A 14532-nucleotide genomic window follows, 5' to 3' on the forward strand; every position below is an offset into this window, starting at 1 on the left:
TCAGAAGGCGTAGCTTTCCCACAGAGCATAAGGTGCCCAGCTCAGGTCAGAGGGATGAGAAAAAGATGGGAACCAGGAAGGCATATTTGGAAGGCTCAGCCATGAACTGAGTGACCTGGACACTGACCTGTGCGTAGTTCTTCCTGAAGCCCACCAAAGGGGGCAAGATAATGCTGGTTCTCTACCTGGCTGCATGCCTTGACCCCCAAGGTCCAGACGCTTAACACACTTAGGATGGAGAATCACTGAATAGAATTGAAAGCATGATGGGGAGCTCACGTACCATGCTCAGCAGCTTAGTTTTGTAGGTGATGTAGACCACTGCTCCCAAACACACAGATTTTAGTAAGATCCTCTAGCTGCGGTGGGAGGCACATAGATGCTGAGAAAGTAGTATGAGCATTGGAACAGTGATCCACATGAGCCAGGAGGGACAAATGGATGCATGGATATCGGGAGGCCAAGAAGAGAAGCCTGTGCCGGACAGTTTTATATCAACTTGACACAAGCCAGAGTCATCTGGGAAAGGGGAATTGCCTCCATAAGATCAGTAGGCAAGCCTGGAGAGTGTTTTCTTAATTAGTGACTGGTGTGGAAGGGTTCAGCCCATTGTGAGTGGTGCCATCCTTGGGCTAGTGTTCTTGGATGTTATAAGAGTAGGCTGAGCAAGCCATGGGGTGCAAACCATGGACACAAGCCAGTAATCAGTATTCCTCCATGGCCTCTGCATCAGCTGCTTCCTCCTGGTTCCTGCATTGTTTAAGTTCCTGTCCTGATTTCCTTCAGTGATGAACAGTGGTGTTGAAGTGCAAACTAAATAAACACTTTCCTCCTCAATTTGCTTTCCATCATGGTGTTTCATCAACAAAAACCAGAACAAAGGCACACAGAAGAATGATAGAAGATGAAAATTCTTGATGGCAATAATGGAAAAATGGTATTTTTATCAGTCGACTTAAACTATTATATCTTGATAAATAAAAATCCTTCAGTGCATGAAGAAAATGAATACAATTAAAATGAAAGGTGGCAATTGGGAACATGGAGTAACCTTTCTTCAGGCTTATCTAGGACTCACTGCTAAGTGCCCTTGCACCCACCAGCCAAATGTTCATTCTAAGATTCCTAAGGCAGTGTCAAACCTCACATAGCCTGTTTTTTCCTAAACAGATACCAATTTAATTTTTCCCGTCTTAACCACTATAACGTTTCCAGTTTGAGGTACGAGAGCAAATGTGGCATGAACTTCTTTATCCTAATACACAGTTTCACCAACAAGTTTATTCTTTTGTCCCAAGCTGTAAGCATTCCCCTTGGCGCTTCCAGCAAGCGCTTTATAGCTTCACTTTGGCAGATCTGAACTGCATTCTCAGTGCAGTGGGGCCAAGAAGAACACAGGCAATGCATTGTCAGCACAGTTGATGTAATAACCAAGATGGCTGCTAAGTCCCTAATATACGGGTAGCACACAGGGAAACCATGGAGACAAGGCACAGAGTGACATCATACAAGCTGTACATCCCTCTTCCTACAATGGTATGCATTGCAAACTCATATGTTGTTTATTTCTACCATTTTCGTGTAATACTTTCTGGATCTTGGCCACAAAGAACTGAAACTGTACAAAGTGATATGTAAGTCATATAAGGAGGGAATTACTATATTCCATTCTGAATTGTTGGAGTTTGAGGCCATTTATTGTTTGGTGAAATAGCTTACCTAACTAAATCTGTCCCAAACTTGTTGAAATAAAAATTGTGTGGCATGCCCAGGATAAACCTGATGTTGCCTGCGTCCTGTTGTGTCTTTGCCACCACCATTAGCATTTATTCCTTGAGCCAGTTTGTTCCTTGAGGCTGAGGTACTGGTCTGTGCTTTGGAGACAGTTTAGATAGTGCCAGTCAGTGACGTCACTGACAAGGGTGAGTGTTCTTGAGCCACCGTCAAAGTACCTTTATTGGACCATCTCTTTGGAATGAATAGCATGCTCAGGATGCCAAGTGGTAACTGTATTGAAAGTGACTTCCTAGCTAAGCATAAAGGCTTAGCGATGCCCCGGAGTAAAGGAAGAAGCAGCCATGGCAGCAAGATAATCACATGGTATATTAATTCACATGTCTGATGCTATGCATTGATGAAACCCTAAAATTTGGTGGGCTCATACGTAACTTCATAATCTCTTTAAATCATTTAGTGAGACAATTATTGGCATTGAACTGGAAGAAGAAGGCAATATTTCATATTCAGCACCTGGTGTTATCTTTGAATCCTTTAAAAGGATCTTCCTAAACATAAATTTTAGGAGTCCAGGATGATTCCTATAATGAGATATTTAAGATGGTTGTTTGGTTCAAATGTAATTTGAAGTTTTTAGTATTCTAAATTCTTCTCTTTCATGAACTACAGCCATCATGAGCTATCAATACAAACAGTCAAACTACCATGTTTATAGATGGAGTTTCTGGGATTTCTGTGAAATCATTTGCTCCAAACATTGTTGATTAAACGATTGCATTTTAATATTCAAACATTGTTAAGACCTTTTCCCATCAAAACAGTGAAACTTTTCCTTTAATAGTGTACATGGACAAAAGATCTGTTTGGCAAGCTGTTGATCATATCTAGATATAAAGACCATGTTTCTTCTAAGTTAAAATCATGCTTGTTAGTCATGGTTCATAAAACAGGAGCCACCTCAATATCTGAATATTTGATTCACAAGTCACCACCACTGTGTCTGTCATAGGGCATCCCACTTTTTCCCCTGTCCCCATGGCATCTCTACACATCTCCTACCAACTGCAGTGGAAGGCTGACAGAACCCATGATGCCTCTGTGGTGTACTGAAAGATCTTAGTGGGTTCTTAACCTGTGAAGATGACACATGCTAAGAACCTTGAAAATGAGATAAGCCATTCAATGTAGACGTTTTAATAACACATCCATAAATACCCCTTCCCTGAGCATAAAGGTAAAACTGTCCAGAAACTTACCAAACCATTAAAAAATTTATTTGGCAAGTTGCAGAAACTAGAGGGGAAAATTTGAAAGAATAATGTACCAGTCCAACATAAAATAATTTTCCAAAAAAACTATAAACAGATACAACCTGGTAATGGTAAAGCCAAAGTAAGCACAGGCAAGACAAAAGAGACTAAACAGTGGTTCTCAACCTTCCTGATGCTGCGACCCTTTAATACAGTTCCTCATGTGGTGGTGATCCCCCTCCCCCAACCATAAAGTTATTTCACTGCTACTTTGGAACTGTAATTTTGCTATTGTTATGAATCCTAACATAAACATCTGATATGCAGGATAGTTGATATGCAAGCCCTGTGATAGGGTTCTTCGACCTCCAAAGGGGTCGCAGCCCACATGTTGAGAACCACTGGCCTGGATGACGGGAGAGCAGGTGAAAGCACAGGAATAAGGTTTCCGAAGCAATGGCCTCCTTGAACAAAGCAGACCTGAGGAGTTTCTCTGGGACTCTGTGTGTACTCACACAAGAGGGTACTTTAAGGGGGGATGCATTCGAGGTCATGCTCGATGATGGTCATACTGTAAGAAAGTAGACCCAGTTTGGGATGTGGCTAGCAAAGTCCCTAGAGCACAGATGTGACGTGTTAAAATGATGGGCAGGACTGGTTCCAGGGATGCTCAGCTTGCACATAAACTCAAAGTTTCCGCTGAAAATAGGAAAGGACACTTGGAAGCTGCACTAATGTGTGTTTATCTGCTTGGCAGCTAACACAACTACCCACACGGATGTTCCTTTTACATATCTCTGCAGTGGCTGATGCTTCTCCAGGAAAGTCAGCTTAGCATAGAGTAGATGACGTGTATACTATCATGTTTTATTATATACGTGTATAAAATCCTCAACAAATAAAACAAGGATGGTAAAACAAGAAGTAGATAAAACAAAAGGCCAAGGCACCAGTTTGGATCATAAGCTTCTCTTTTCAGCAAGATGGGGGCTGTGCACCACCCACCTCTCATATCTTAATGCCTGAAGTTTCTGCCTTCCCAGTTCCAACCCACTCGCTATGGAAGATGTAAAGAAAAAAAAAACAGACTTGTTTATTCTGTCATTTTCCCTTAAGTACTGCAGGGTACTGAAGGAGTATGTGTAGTTGAAGTATTATGGGCCATCTCAAGATGAGTAAGCATGGAGGCCATGCTTGGGTTATATGTAAACACTGCAATATTTTATATAAGGAGCTTGAGCCTCTGAAGATTTTCATATCCTCCAGGGGTCCCCGAATCCATTCTTTAATAGCATTTAGGGATCAGCAGCTAGTATCATCAGTCACTTCATCTGGACAAAGCCATATATTTAATCATCCTTTAAAAATAAAGTCCGATGTGCCCTTTGAACTGGCACTGGTGCCACTGTTCTTATAATTGCTGGTGAAATGGCAGTTTTAACCCAAACAAATGCAAAATGTGCTAAGACAACTTCTTGACTACACTTTTTATATAAATAAACACCCCCACTACCCATAAAAGAATGAACTTCATCTCAGACGTTTGGAGGCAAGTACACAGAATGCAGAGTTTCTAAAGTGTTGGATTTGGGTGCCAAGTTTTCTTCACTTGCTGACCGCCGGAGAGCTTCAAGTCCTGGATTTCATGTCTAGGCAGTTCAAATACAGTTTGTTACAAAGATCAGGAGAACTCTCAAAATTCTCCAGGCCCTAGAGAACTTTGACCGAGTCAGGTGATGTTTGGACAAAGGAAGTCATTTACTAAGGACAGAGGCTCTTCCCACACTTCGGAATTTTGAATTGTTAGTGCACTTGAAGAGTTACATTTCTTGGTCTTTGTTTTTGTTTATTTATTTGTTTTGAGACAGGGTTTCTCTGTGTAACTGCTTAGCTGTCCTGGAACTTTCTCAGTAAACCAGACTGTCTTCAAACTCACAGAGATCCACCTGTCTCTGCCTCCTGAGTGCTGGGATTAAAAGTGTACATCACCACTGCCCAGCAAGTTTCATTTCTTTACTACCCTTTTCTGTGGTGAGTGGAATCAGATAGTTATCAAAAGAAGAAAATACAGAGGAAAGTCTAGCATAAAATTTATTTTATTGACTTTGTCATCAAACAAATTTTAACTGATAATAATTACGATAAAACTACCTAGGTGTTCCTTCTGAAATTTACACAATGTCACTCAAATATCTTATGTGATGTTTTCCTTAGTGAAAGCTGAATTGAGTCTGACTATTTAGCCTGAAGTGTCATAACATGCTATTTCATGTTGCTTTTTTCAGTTTCAGAAAGGTATTGTTCTTTGTAATATTTATTGATATAGAAAACCAGTAAAATGATTTGAAGGTTATTTTCAACTCCCACCTTCCTTTCCAGAAGCCATTAATTACCATCACGATGCACAGTGACTATGTATTTTTGAAAATAAACATCATAACATTTTTTGAATTCTGTTTCTATAGTAAAACCTATGAAAACTTAAATTTCTTCTCAAAAGGAATACATGGTTTATAAAAATATAGTCCTTTAAAATAGAGATTTTTTTTTTCTTTTTTGGCACAAAGTTCTAAGCATGTAGCTTTCCAATTGTGTTTTACACAGCTTTCCATGGACCCATCTGGGATAGCTGGGGAAGGATGGTGCTGACTTCCCATCTCACATGATGGTCTAGCCGTCTCTCGACAGAAACTCAAGAAGAGCCACCTTGATGAAGGTGGAGAAGGGGTGGCAGAACCATTCTGTCTTGCTTATGCATGTCCTCCCTTTCTGTCCTGGCTAACTTGTGTTTTCAACTTGAAATGGCCTAGAGTCACCGGGGAAGAAGGAATCTCAGTTGAAGAATTGCCTTCATCAGACTGGCCTGCGGCCAGCCATGTCTGAAAAGATTGTCGTTGTTGATGAGTGCTGTGGGAGGACCCAGCCTACTGTGACTCACACCACCTCTAAGGTGGGCCTTGCCCTGTGTGAGGAAGTGAACTAAGTGTGGACCTGAAAGCAAGCCTGTAACCTTCCTCCATAGGTTCTGCTTCAGTTCTCGTGCAGACGTCCCTCAGGGATGGACTGCGACCCAGAAGTATAAGATGAAAATAACCCCTTTCCTCCTCTAAGTTGCTTTTGGTCAGAAAGTTTTGTGACAGCAATAGAAAAGCAAAGGAGGAACCCCTTCCAAATGATTTTGTATCCTTTGCTGTGGCCAAAAGGACTCAATAAAAACTACAATAGTGGATTCATTCAAAATGTATATCCAGGAAAGCGTCAAAGGATAATTATTCAGAAAAGAAATGACAAGTCAATAAATCTACAGCTTAAAAAACATTGATTTAAATATGAATCTTTAATGATTGTGTCCCACTGTTTCTCTCTGCCATACTCCTAAAAAGTACTCCAGAGAGTAGAATCTGATTTTTTAATGACAAATTTAAGTCACTACATCGTCGAACGGTGAGGAGGTAACAAATTATAGACTAGTGCAAAAAGTAGGATTTCTCTCCAAAAAGTGCTTCCTCATCAAAGGTCAAAACCTGATGACTTACCATTTCCTTCAGCGTTGGAAGACGGCTTGTGAAAGTTTTCACCCTTCCCAGCTGAGAGCTTGAATGTACTACAGGACAATTTTATTACAGCAGGTGGTCTTATAAAAGGAACCACCCCCCCCCCTTTTTCTCCCAGTATCACACAATATAAAACCCACTCGGTCAGTAATTGCTGCCCTGTCTCCCCACTGGCCACAAGAGGTCCTCACAGGTGGGACATCTCAGAAGCTGCCACCAAGTCTATAAACACTATGAAATGATTTTGCTCAAGCAAATCTTTCCTTCTGTACCTAGAAAAAAAAAAAAAAAAAAACAGAGGAGGTGGGGATTATACATTACTCCAAAGCCATGGTAAACACAGGAACAGGTTAAGAGCCGTCTGCCCTTCATTGTTTCAAAGTTGTTAACACGGACTTCCAACCTACACCCTGAAAGCTATGCTGTTTCATCTGCCTACACATTTCAACCAGTGCCCTGCTGCTACACACCAAGGTCTCTGCTGTGGGCAACCTTGTCCTTCACCGAGTGGTCCATCAGCTCAGGATGGGACAGGTGGGAGCTGGAACTTAGGACCTACCTCTAGGAGCTGATCTTCACCCCCTAGGAAAGATGTTCTCACCACTTTTAGCGCCATCCCTTTCAAACATGGTCACTACAGATAAACACATTTTTTTTTCATAAATAAAAACTGAGGCATATTTGTAATATATTAAAATTTTCACCAACAAAGGTGTGTTAAAATCTTCAAGTTCTGTCATTCAAGTTCAATAAAGGCACACATATATTTTTTTTTTCCTTCAGGCCTGCAAAGAATACATTTCCTGGCCAAAAAGTCGCAAAAGTCATTTTGTGGGACTTCCTTCGACTTTCCTCTTCTTGGGATAGATAAGTGCTCCTCCCGTGAATCAGTAGCTTGACTCTACCACCCAACAGATGTTTCTAGATAGATGGTTTTACATGGATTCCACAGCTGGTCAGGTTTTTGAGTAACAAGCCACAGCCACGGTAGCTCATTGACCCCAAGCCTGCTTTGGCTTTTTCTCTCATGGCTTCTCATTGCCCAAGCGGCCTTTCCTGTTCCCGGGTTCTGAGGCCCGTCGCACCAGCCTTGGTGGGGGCTTGGGTGGAACGTCTTCAGTTAGACTGTCTTCCCTGCCTCGGCTGAACTGTTGGTCTTTGGAGAGCAGGGGCTGCCTCAGTACCCCTGGTGTCTGGGTGCCCCCCTCTTTACTGCGGGGTGCCGGAGGGGTGCTGGGCTGCACTCGGGCAGAACCCACATCCACCTCGTTCTTCCACTCCATTTTGTAGGACTGGGAGGCTTTCTTGGAGAACTGATCTGGCAAAAAGCGCCTGGCCCGAGGCTGCAAATTGAGCACGGTGGTCCCGGCATCTGTGTCCGAGTCGCTGCTATTGCCATCTGTTACGGAACAAAAAGAGTAATGTGGGCAAGCAGAGCATCACAGAGATAGCCCAAGTCACAGTGAAACCCCAGTGAGTCCCAGCCCCTCCTGGGGGTTCTGGGGGAGAAGGAAGCCAGAAAGCTCACTCTTTTTTATTTTTTATTTTTATTTTGCAATACAGTTCAGTTCTATATATCAGCCACGGATTCCCTTGTTTTCCCCCCTCCCGCCCCCTTCACCTTCCCCCAGCCCACCCCCTATTCCCACCTCCTCCAGGGCAAAGCCTTCCCTGGGAACTGAGATCAACCTGGTAGACTCAGTCCAGGTAGGTCCAGTCCCCTCCTCCCAGGCCGAGCCAAGCAACCCTGCATAGGCCCCAGGTTTCAAACAGCCGACTCATGCAATGAGCACAGGACCCGGTCCCACGGCCTGGATGCCTCCCAAACAGATCAAGCCAATCAACTGTCTCACCCATTCAGAGGGCCTGATCCAGTTGGGGACCCCTCAGCCATTGGTTCATAGTTCATGTGTTTCCATTCGTTTGGCTATTTGTCCCTGTGCTTTATCCAACCTTGGTCTCAACAATTCTCGCTCATATAAACCCTCCTCTTTTTTGCTAATTGGACGCCAAGAGCTCCACTCTTAATCCCGGCTGAGTGGCCTTGAACATCTCTGTCACAAGAGTGTGCCCACGCTCATTTTTAAGCACTTACTTCAACTGCCAAATGCATGTGCCCACTGACTCCATCTCATCCTCTACTTTTACAGTGAGGTTAAAGGTCCAACAGATATTAGCAAGTAAGAAGTGGGGCTGGAATTCAATCTGAGACGCTCTGGCTCTGCTCTCAGCTGCACCCAGGATCGCCAGCCAGCGGGCTCAGCTCCGCCTCTGACACTGGCAAGCAAACTAAGAAGTTTCTGCTATTTAGATACTTCCCTTCTTCTGGAATTTCACCTGCAGCCTCACTTCGCTTCTGATTTGCTTTACCGGCCCACAGAAGGACCAAAGCGTCAATGTAAACTTCCTAAGCAAAAGGAAGAAGTGTGATTAGACCTTACAGCCAGGTCTGGACGCTGGAGTTCATGGGAGGGTCACTGATGGGACCCATCCCTTGCCTACTAGCTGGCATGATTAAAGTTGAATGTTTCTGCCGGCGTGCAGTGGTAACAAGACTGACAGTTACTAATAGTTACTATCTTGCCTTCCATTTTCATGGCTTCTAGTTTCTGACCCCTCCCTCCATTGCCACAAGCAACCTTTAGACTGTCCGCATCTTGGTGAATTCCATAAACAAACAAGGGCGGTAGCAAAGGAGTTTAAATGGTTACATCCCATATTTTAATAAAACCAGATCCTAATGTAGTTCTGGAATTTACAGAAAAGAGCTTTTGTGTGTACATGAAGATTACCATCAAACAGAGAAATACTATCTATGGTTGAGTCTATGAAAATTCATTAGAATTACTGTACAAATGTAAATGTTTATACATCTTCAGATTTATAACTTTGCATTTACAGCTTAGTAAGTCCGTAGTCAAAGGATTTGCTTTTGCTGTACTTAAAGGATCATTGTGAAAAACAAGTGACTGGATTATTTATAATATGGATAGAGATCCATTAAACAAGGTCACAATGCTAATAAAAGGGAGCCTGTTGCTACTTGAGATTCACAATGATTGAGTTCTTCCGTAATGAAGAAAACCAGAACGTTTTATTTTCACAGCATTAGCAAAAAAACCGAAAAGCATTTCTGCTCCAGACAGAAGCATTACCTTCAGTTGAAATCCTTTTCTTCTTCTTTTGGAGTGTCTCTGGAAGCTTTGTATTTTTAGGTAAGGATAAATACCGGGAGGTTGAAGTGGAAGCCTGTTAAAGAAATGGAAAACATTATTCAGATGACACAAATGCCACTTACTGTGTACTAGAAGCTAAACTTGGTGGCAAAACTAGACTTTCAAAATATAATTTTTGTCCTTCATTCCAAAGTTACTTTTCCAGATACTGTAACCATTGTGCTTCCAACAACCAAATGCCTTCCAAACCCAATGCAGGTCAATAGAAAGGGAGGAAAATAAATGGGGCCGTTAGGAAGGTGTGGGAGCTACTGGTTCTTAAAGGAAACGGACATCCTTGTTCATAGAGGTTATTCATAAGAAAGATGTGGAATATCTGGGGAAGAACATACATTAAAATGTGGTAATTTGCCGGGCGGTGGTGGCGCACGCCTTTAATCCCAGCACTCGGGAGGCAGAGCCAGGCGGATCTCTGTGAGTTCGAGGCCAGCCTGGGCTACCAAGTGAGCTCCAGGAAAGGCGCAAAGCTACACAGAGAAACCCTGTCTCAAAAAACCAAAAAAAAAAAAAAATGTGGTAATTTAAGTTTCGCCTATTTCAATTAATCTTAAAATGACAGAATAACACATTGTTACGAAATCAAGTTACTAAGATTCTGAACATCTGTCTTTAGTTTCTGGAATTGGTTTTTAATGGTTGCTGCTGCATATCACACATTGAACAGTCTTCTGTTCACATACTTCTGATGATCCAATACAGAACTTTATTGAAAATAAAAGCCTGCCATACTATATCAGTCATTGACTCTGTCTTGTTCATGCTTTACCTCATCTGTTGAGAAGTCCCTGCCCAGCTGGACTGTGGGGCAAATTGCACTGTGAATGTTCACATCCCCTAGCACTCTGGGCTTCCTGTACTTTTCCAGAGAAGGTGAGACTTGCCTGCCATCAGCAGTTTGTACCCTGGTACCTATTCTTGGAAGGCTCAAATGTAGTCATGGACCACATGACTACCAAAGGCCAGTGGAATGTGCAGCAGTGTTCTCTGGAGCTTGTCACCTAGCAACAGCACAGCTCTCCTTGTCTATATACACACGATGTTCACACCACAAAAATCACTCAACAGCACATCCTCAGAATGTATCTCAGTGGTCTACACATGTCACTGTATCACTACCCATTCATAGAAACTGGGTCCAGCCATTCTGATTAAAACTGTGTTTTGATTGTGTCTGCCAACTTCCTTCTTTGGTTTTTAAAACATGTTTTTTTCCTCCAAAGCACTTACTGCATTCAAGTATAACATAATGTATATTTGATTGGTTTTCTTCTCTACTAGCATAAGAATCTTAAACATGGGAATCTATACATTTTACTCTCCAGTGAATTCCGTGTGTCTAAAACTGGCAAGAATATAAAATAAGTAGAATAATGTAGGCCTACAGACCCTGCACATTGGAGATAGAGCCAGGAGGACCAGGAGTTCAAAAACATCCTTGGCTATATAGTGAGTTCAAGTCCAGCTGGGTTACATAAGATTTTGAGTACATGAAACAAAAACAAAAGAAATAAAATATAAAAGGAATTAACTATTACTTTTTTCTTAAGATATGTCTCACTCTATTGCCTAGGCTGGCCTCCAGTAGCTCTACTTCAGTCTTTCAAGTAGTTGTGGCTATAGGATCGCGACTCTACACATGGCAAAATGACTTTATTAGCTATTCCACCCTAGGACGTCTGGGAATTGGCCTTCAGCGGCCATTCAAACAGCAGAGCCAAAGGTCCTTCCTGTCAGCTGGTCAGTGGAACAGCTGAGGGCTCTGCCCTTGGAGTCCTTGTGCTTCTGAAGGCAACAGTTAGTTACCCTGCGCTCCCGATTCAAGCTGTTGTCCTTCCTGAGGCTCTCCCGAAGGCTGTGCCGTCTGCGGATCAGGATCTCCTTGGCTTGTCTCTCGCTTGTGTCCGCTGTCAGGTTGTGTCTGTTATACGACAAGGTCTGAAATGACAAGGCACACAGGGCATTTTTTTCACCAAACAATCCATCATGTCTCCTCAGCTTAAAACCTCACTTCTCTTTGAGTTTACATCCGTGAAGTCAGTTTCTCTGTGGGACAAAACCAAAGCTAAAATCCAGAGCCTCAAAGTTTAACACTCTGCTTTTGAAAGAATTCATCCTTCTGCAAATCAGTGTGTTTTTTTTCCTCTGTTGCAAAGTAACTTTGTAAATTAGAAAAGTAATTTAATTTGTGAGCACCTCATCTGCTTTCTATGCATCCAGCTGTGATTAATAGTAAAACAAAAATCATTTTCAAACACGATCTCTACTGAGTGGAGAGATTGCTGACATAAATGAGTCACCCTGACACTTGGTGGCACCACATCCTCGGACTAATATCAGGGCTGTCACTGGGAGATGTCCTGTCACCACGAGCAACTATCACCTCTAAATGAGGGCTACCCAGATCATACCACATGCAGCATAATTAGTGCTTAAGTTCATTTCCTGACAGACTTGGCATGGATGTCTTGGAAATATCTCACATCCCGAAATGTACTAGGTCCTGCAGGCCAATGAAAAGGTGACACAGTGTAGCTTCTACTTCTGTCTCCAGAAGTTTCCGATCTAGCTAGACATCTGAGTCTAATAAAACCATGAAAGCAAACTCTCAATTGGCAGCACTGCATAAACCCAGTGTGTTATCTGATCTAGAATAGGGCTGGGATGGTATGATGATTCTTGGCAAACACTGAAATTTGGGAGGCTGTGGGCCAGCTAGCAGGAGGCAGGGGCTGGCTCCAAGGATAGAGAGATAGTACACACTACCCAGGCCATGGCCTGAGCACAGAATCTGTTGTTCTATGAAAGTCTGAAGTGAGTGGATGGATTGAATGTAGGATAATGTTGCATAAAGTGGAGCTTGGTAGTAGTGGCCCCAAATTATCCTGGAAATGACTGTTGTTTTGTTTCATTTTAAACAGGAGGCTGCTGCCCTTGAAAGAGCTTTAGAGAAATGGGGTGGAATAAGGCTAACATGGATGAAATGGTGACAGCCTGATGCAATGCCTGCTAAGTCTACAGGGGTAAACGCTGAAGAAATGAGGATGATCTCTGCCAAGCTGAGTATGCCTCAGTTTCTTCATCTGTGAAATGGAGATAACAACCTACCACCTAGCACCAGGAGGGACTAAAGGTGTCAAGAAAAACAGTGTGCTAAAGGACACTTGGAAAATGGCAAGACTCCAAAACATTAGCATATTATTAACAGATAATGTGCATGTTATTAGAATAGGTTGTTAACGATGGGAATACAGTGAAAGAAATGACTCAGAAGATATGAAGAAAGAAATTCTAGCACTTCATGAAAACGAAGTTGATACATTTACAATCTAAGCTATAAGACTTCTTTAAAGATTGTATTTTATTATCTGTGTGTGTGTGTGTGTGTGTGTGTGTGTGTTTGTGTGTGTCTGTGTGTCTGTGAGTCTATGTGGGGATATGTGCACATGTGTGCAGATGCCCCAGAGGCACTAGATCCCTCTGGAGCCGGAGTTACAGGTGATTGTGGGTCACCCTGCATGGGTTCTGGAAATAGAGCTCAGGTCCTCTGGAAGAGCAGGGCACCCTCTTGACCGCTGAGCTATGGCTCCAGCCCGACAAGTATTTTCAGATATAAAAAGTCAGATCACTTCTTCATAATTGGCCAGCACATCACTCCTTATCTTTAAAACTTAAGCACCAGACATAGCCACCAGGCCTTTGATGCTTCAGCTGAGGTGTCTGGAAGAACTTAGAGAGTCTCCAGGATGGGGCCTGAGAGAACCAGAAAGGATGCCCCGTGTGGTGCTCACAGGGGCAGGTAATGCTATGGAGGTCTATTTACAGTTCCCAGCTGGAAAGCATGTTTTCAGCCAAAATCAAGTAAGTATTTTGGTGCATAAATTTTTCCTACCCGCTGACGGATTTGATAGAGATTCCTTGATAGTATCTCTCTAATTTCATCCATTTCACCAGGTGTGAGCTTCCTTATTTTTTCTTCACGGCAATCACTGTAAAAGTTTAAGAGGGAAAAGTATTTTACTTTTTGAAGTATTTCAGAATCATTGAATGTATTCTTTGGTATTATAACGTCATTACTTCACAGTAAGGTTTTAGTTTACAAAAGAACAATTAGGAATTGCTCAATGTTTTCAAACATTCTAAATATTTTTTTTAAAATACTCAGTTTTAGAATAATTAAGTTTCTGAAACTTATTTCCATGGTAAAATCATTCCTAATAAGTTTAACTGTGCATAAGTTTCCACAGAGTCTACAATTACATCATGCTCCCCACAACCCCAGTGTCTTGTGTCGTAGCCCAGGCTGGCCTGAAGCTCATCATCCTGAGACCTTGGCCCTGGTACACTGTGACTACAGATGTGAGTTACCACAGCCAGCTTTTCATGTGATTAGTTTTAAGAGAATGACTCACAGTGTTACCGATTCATTATTGCTAGCAGAAAATAATGCAGAGTATCCGTTCCAATAGAAATTTGGTTAGCTGTATTTTATTAAGCCCTATCACCAAGGCTTGTGGATTGAGTTCTTGTGGAGTGACATGCCAGCCTCTACAGTCTTTAACACTCCCAAGGTGTTCCCAGTGTGCAGCCAGAGCCGAGTCACTGCAGCTGGAGTCTATGTCTGTTTTCCCCAAGCCTAACTACACTGCTGTGAATAGTCAATAAGGAAACAGCTATATTCTGTGTATACTCACAGTAGCAAACCTAACATGCCTTGAAAACCTTCCATGTGACAAGGCTGAGAGAATTTTAACTTAC

At 42.4% G+C, this 14532-nt stretch overlaps 1 protein-coding gene across 1 annotated transcript in view; it reads right to left on the bottom strand.

Moving 5' to 3' along the window:
- Positions 1-6305: 6305 nt before the first annotated feature.
- Positions 6306-14532, bottom strand: part of Slc9a2 (solute carrier family 9 member A2) — an 86739-nt gene continuing 78512 nt past the window's right edge. The window contains exons 9-12 of the mRNA XM_059282141.1: positions 13667-13763; positions 11581-11712; positions 9697-9790; positions 6306-7940 (exon numbers count right to left, since the gene is read on the bottom strand). Of these exons, the coding sequence (XP_059138124.1) occupies positions 7567-7940; positions 9697-9790; positions 11581-11712; positions 13667-13763 (697 nt within the window). The 3' untranslated portion in view covers positions 6306-7566. The remainder of the gene's footprint in view (positions 7941-9696; positions 9791-11580; positions 11713-13666; positions 13764-14532) is intronic.

The sequence above is a fragment of the Peromyscus eremicus genome, chromosome 16_21, assembly GCF_949786415.1.
Source record: "Peromyscus eremicus chromosome 16_21, PerEre_H2_v1, whole genome shotgun sequence".
In the NCBI taxonomy this organism is placed as follows: Eukaryota; Metazoa; Chordata; class Mammalia; order Rodentia; family Cricetidae; genus Peromyscus; species Peromyscus eremicus.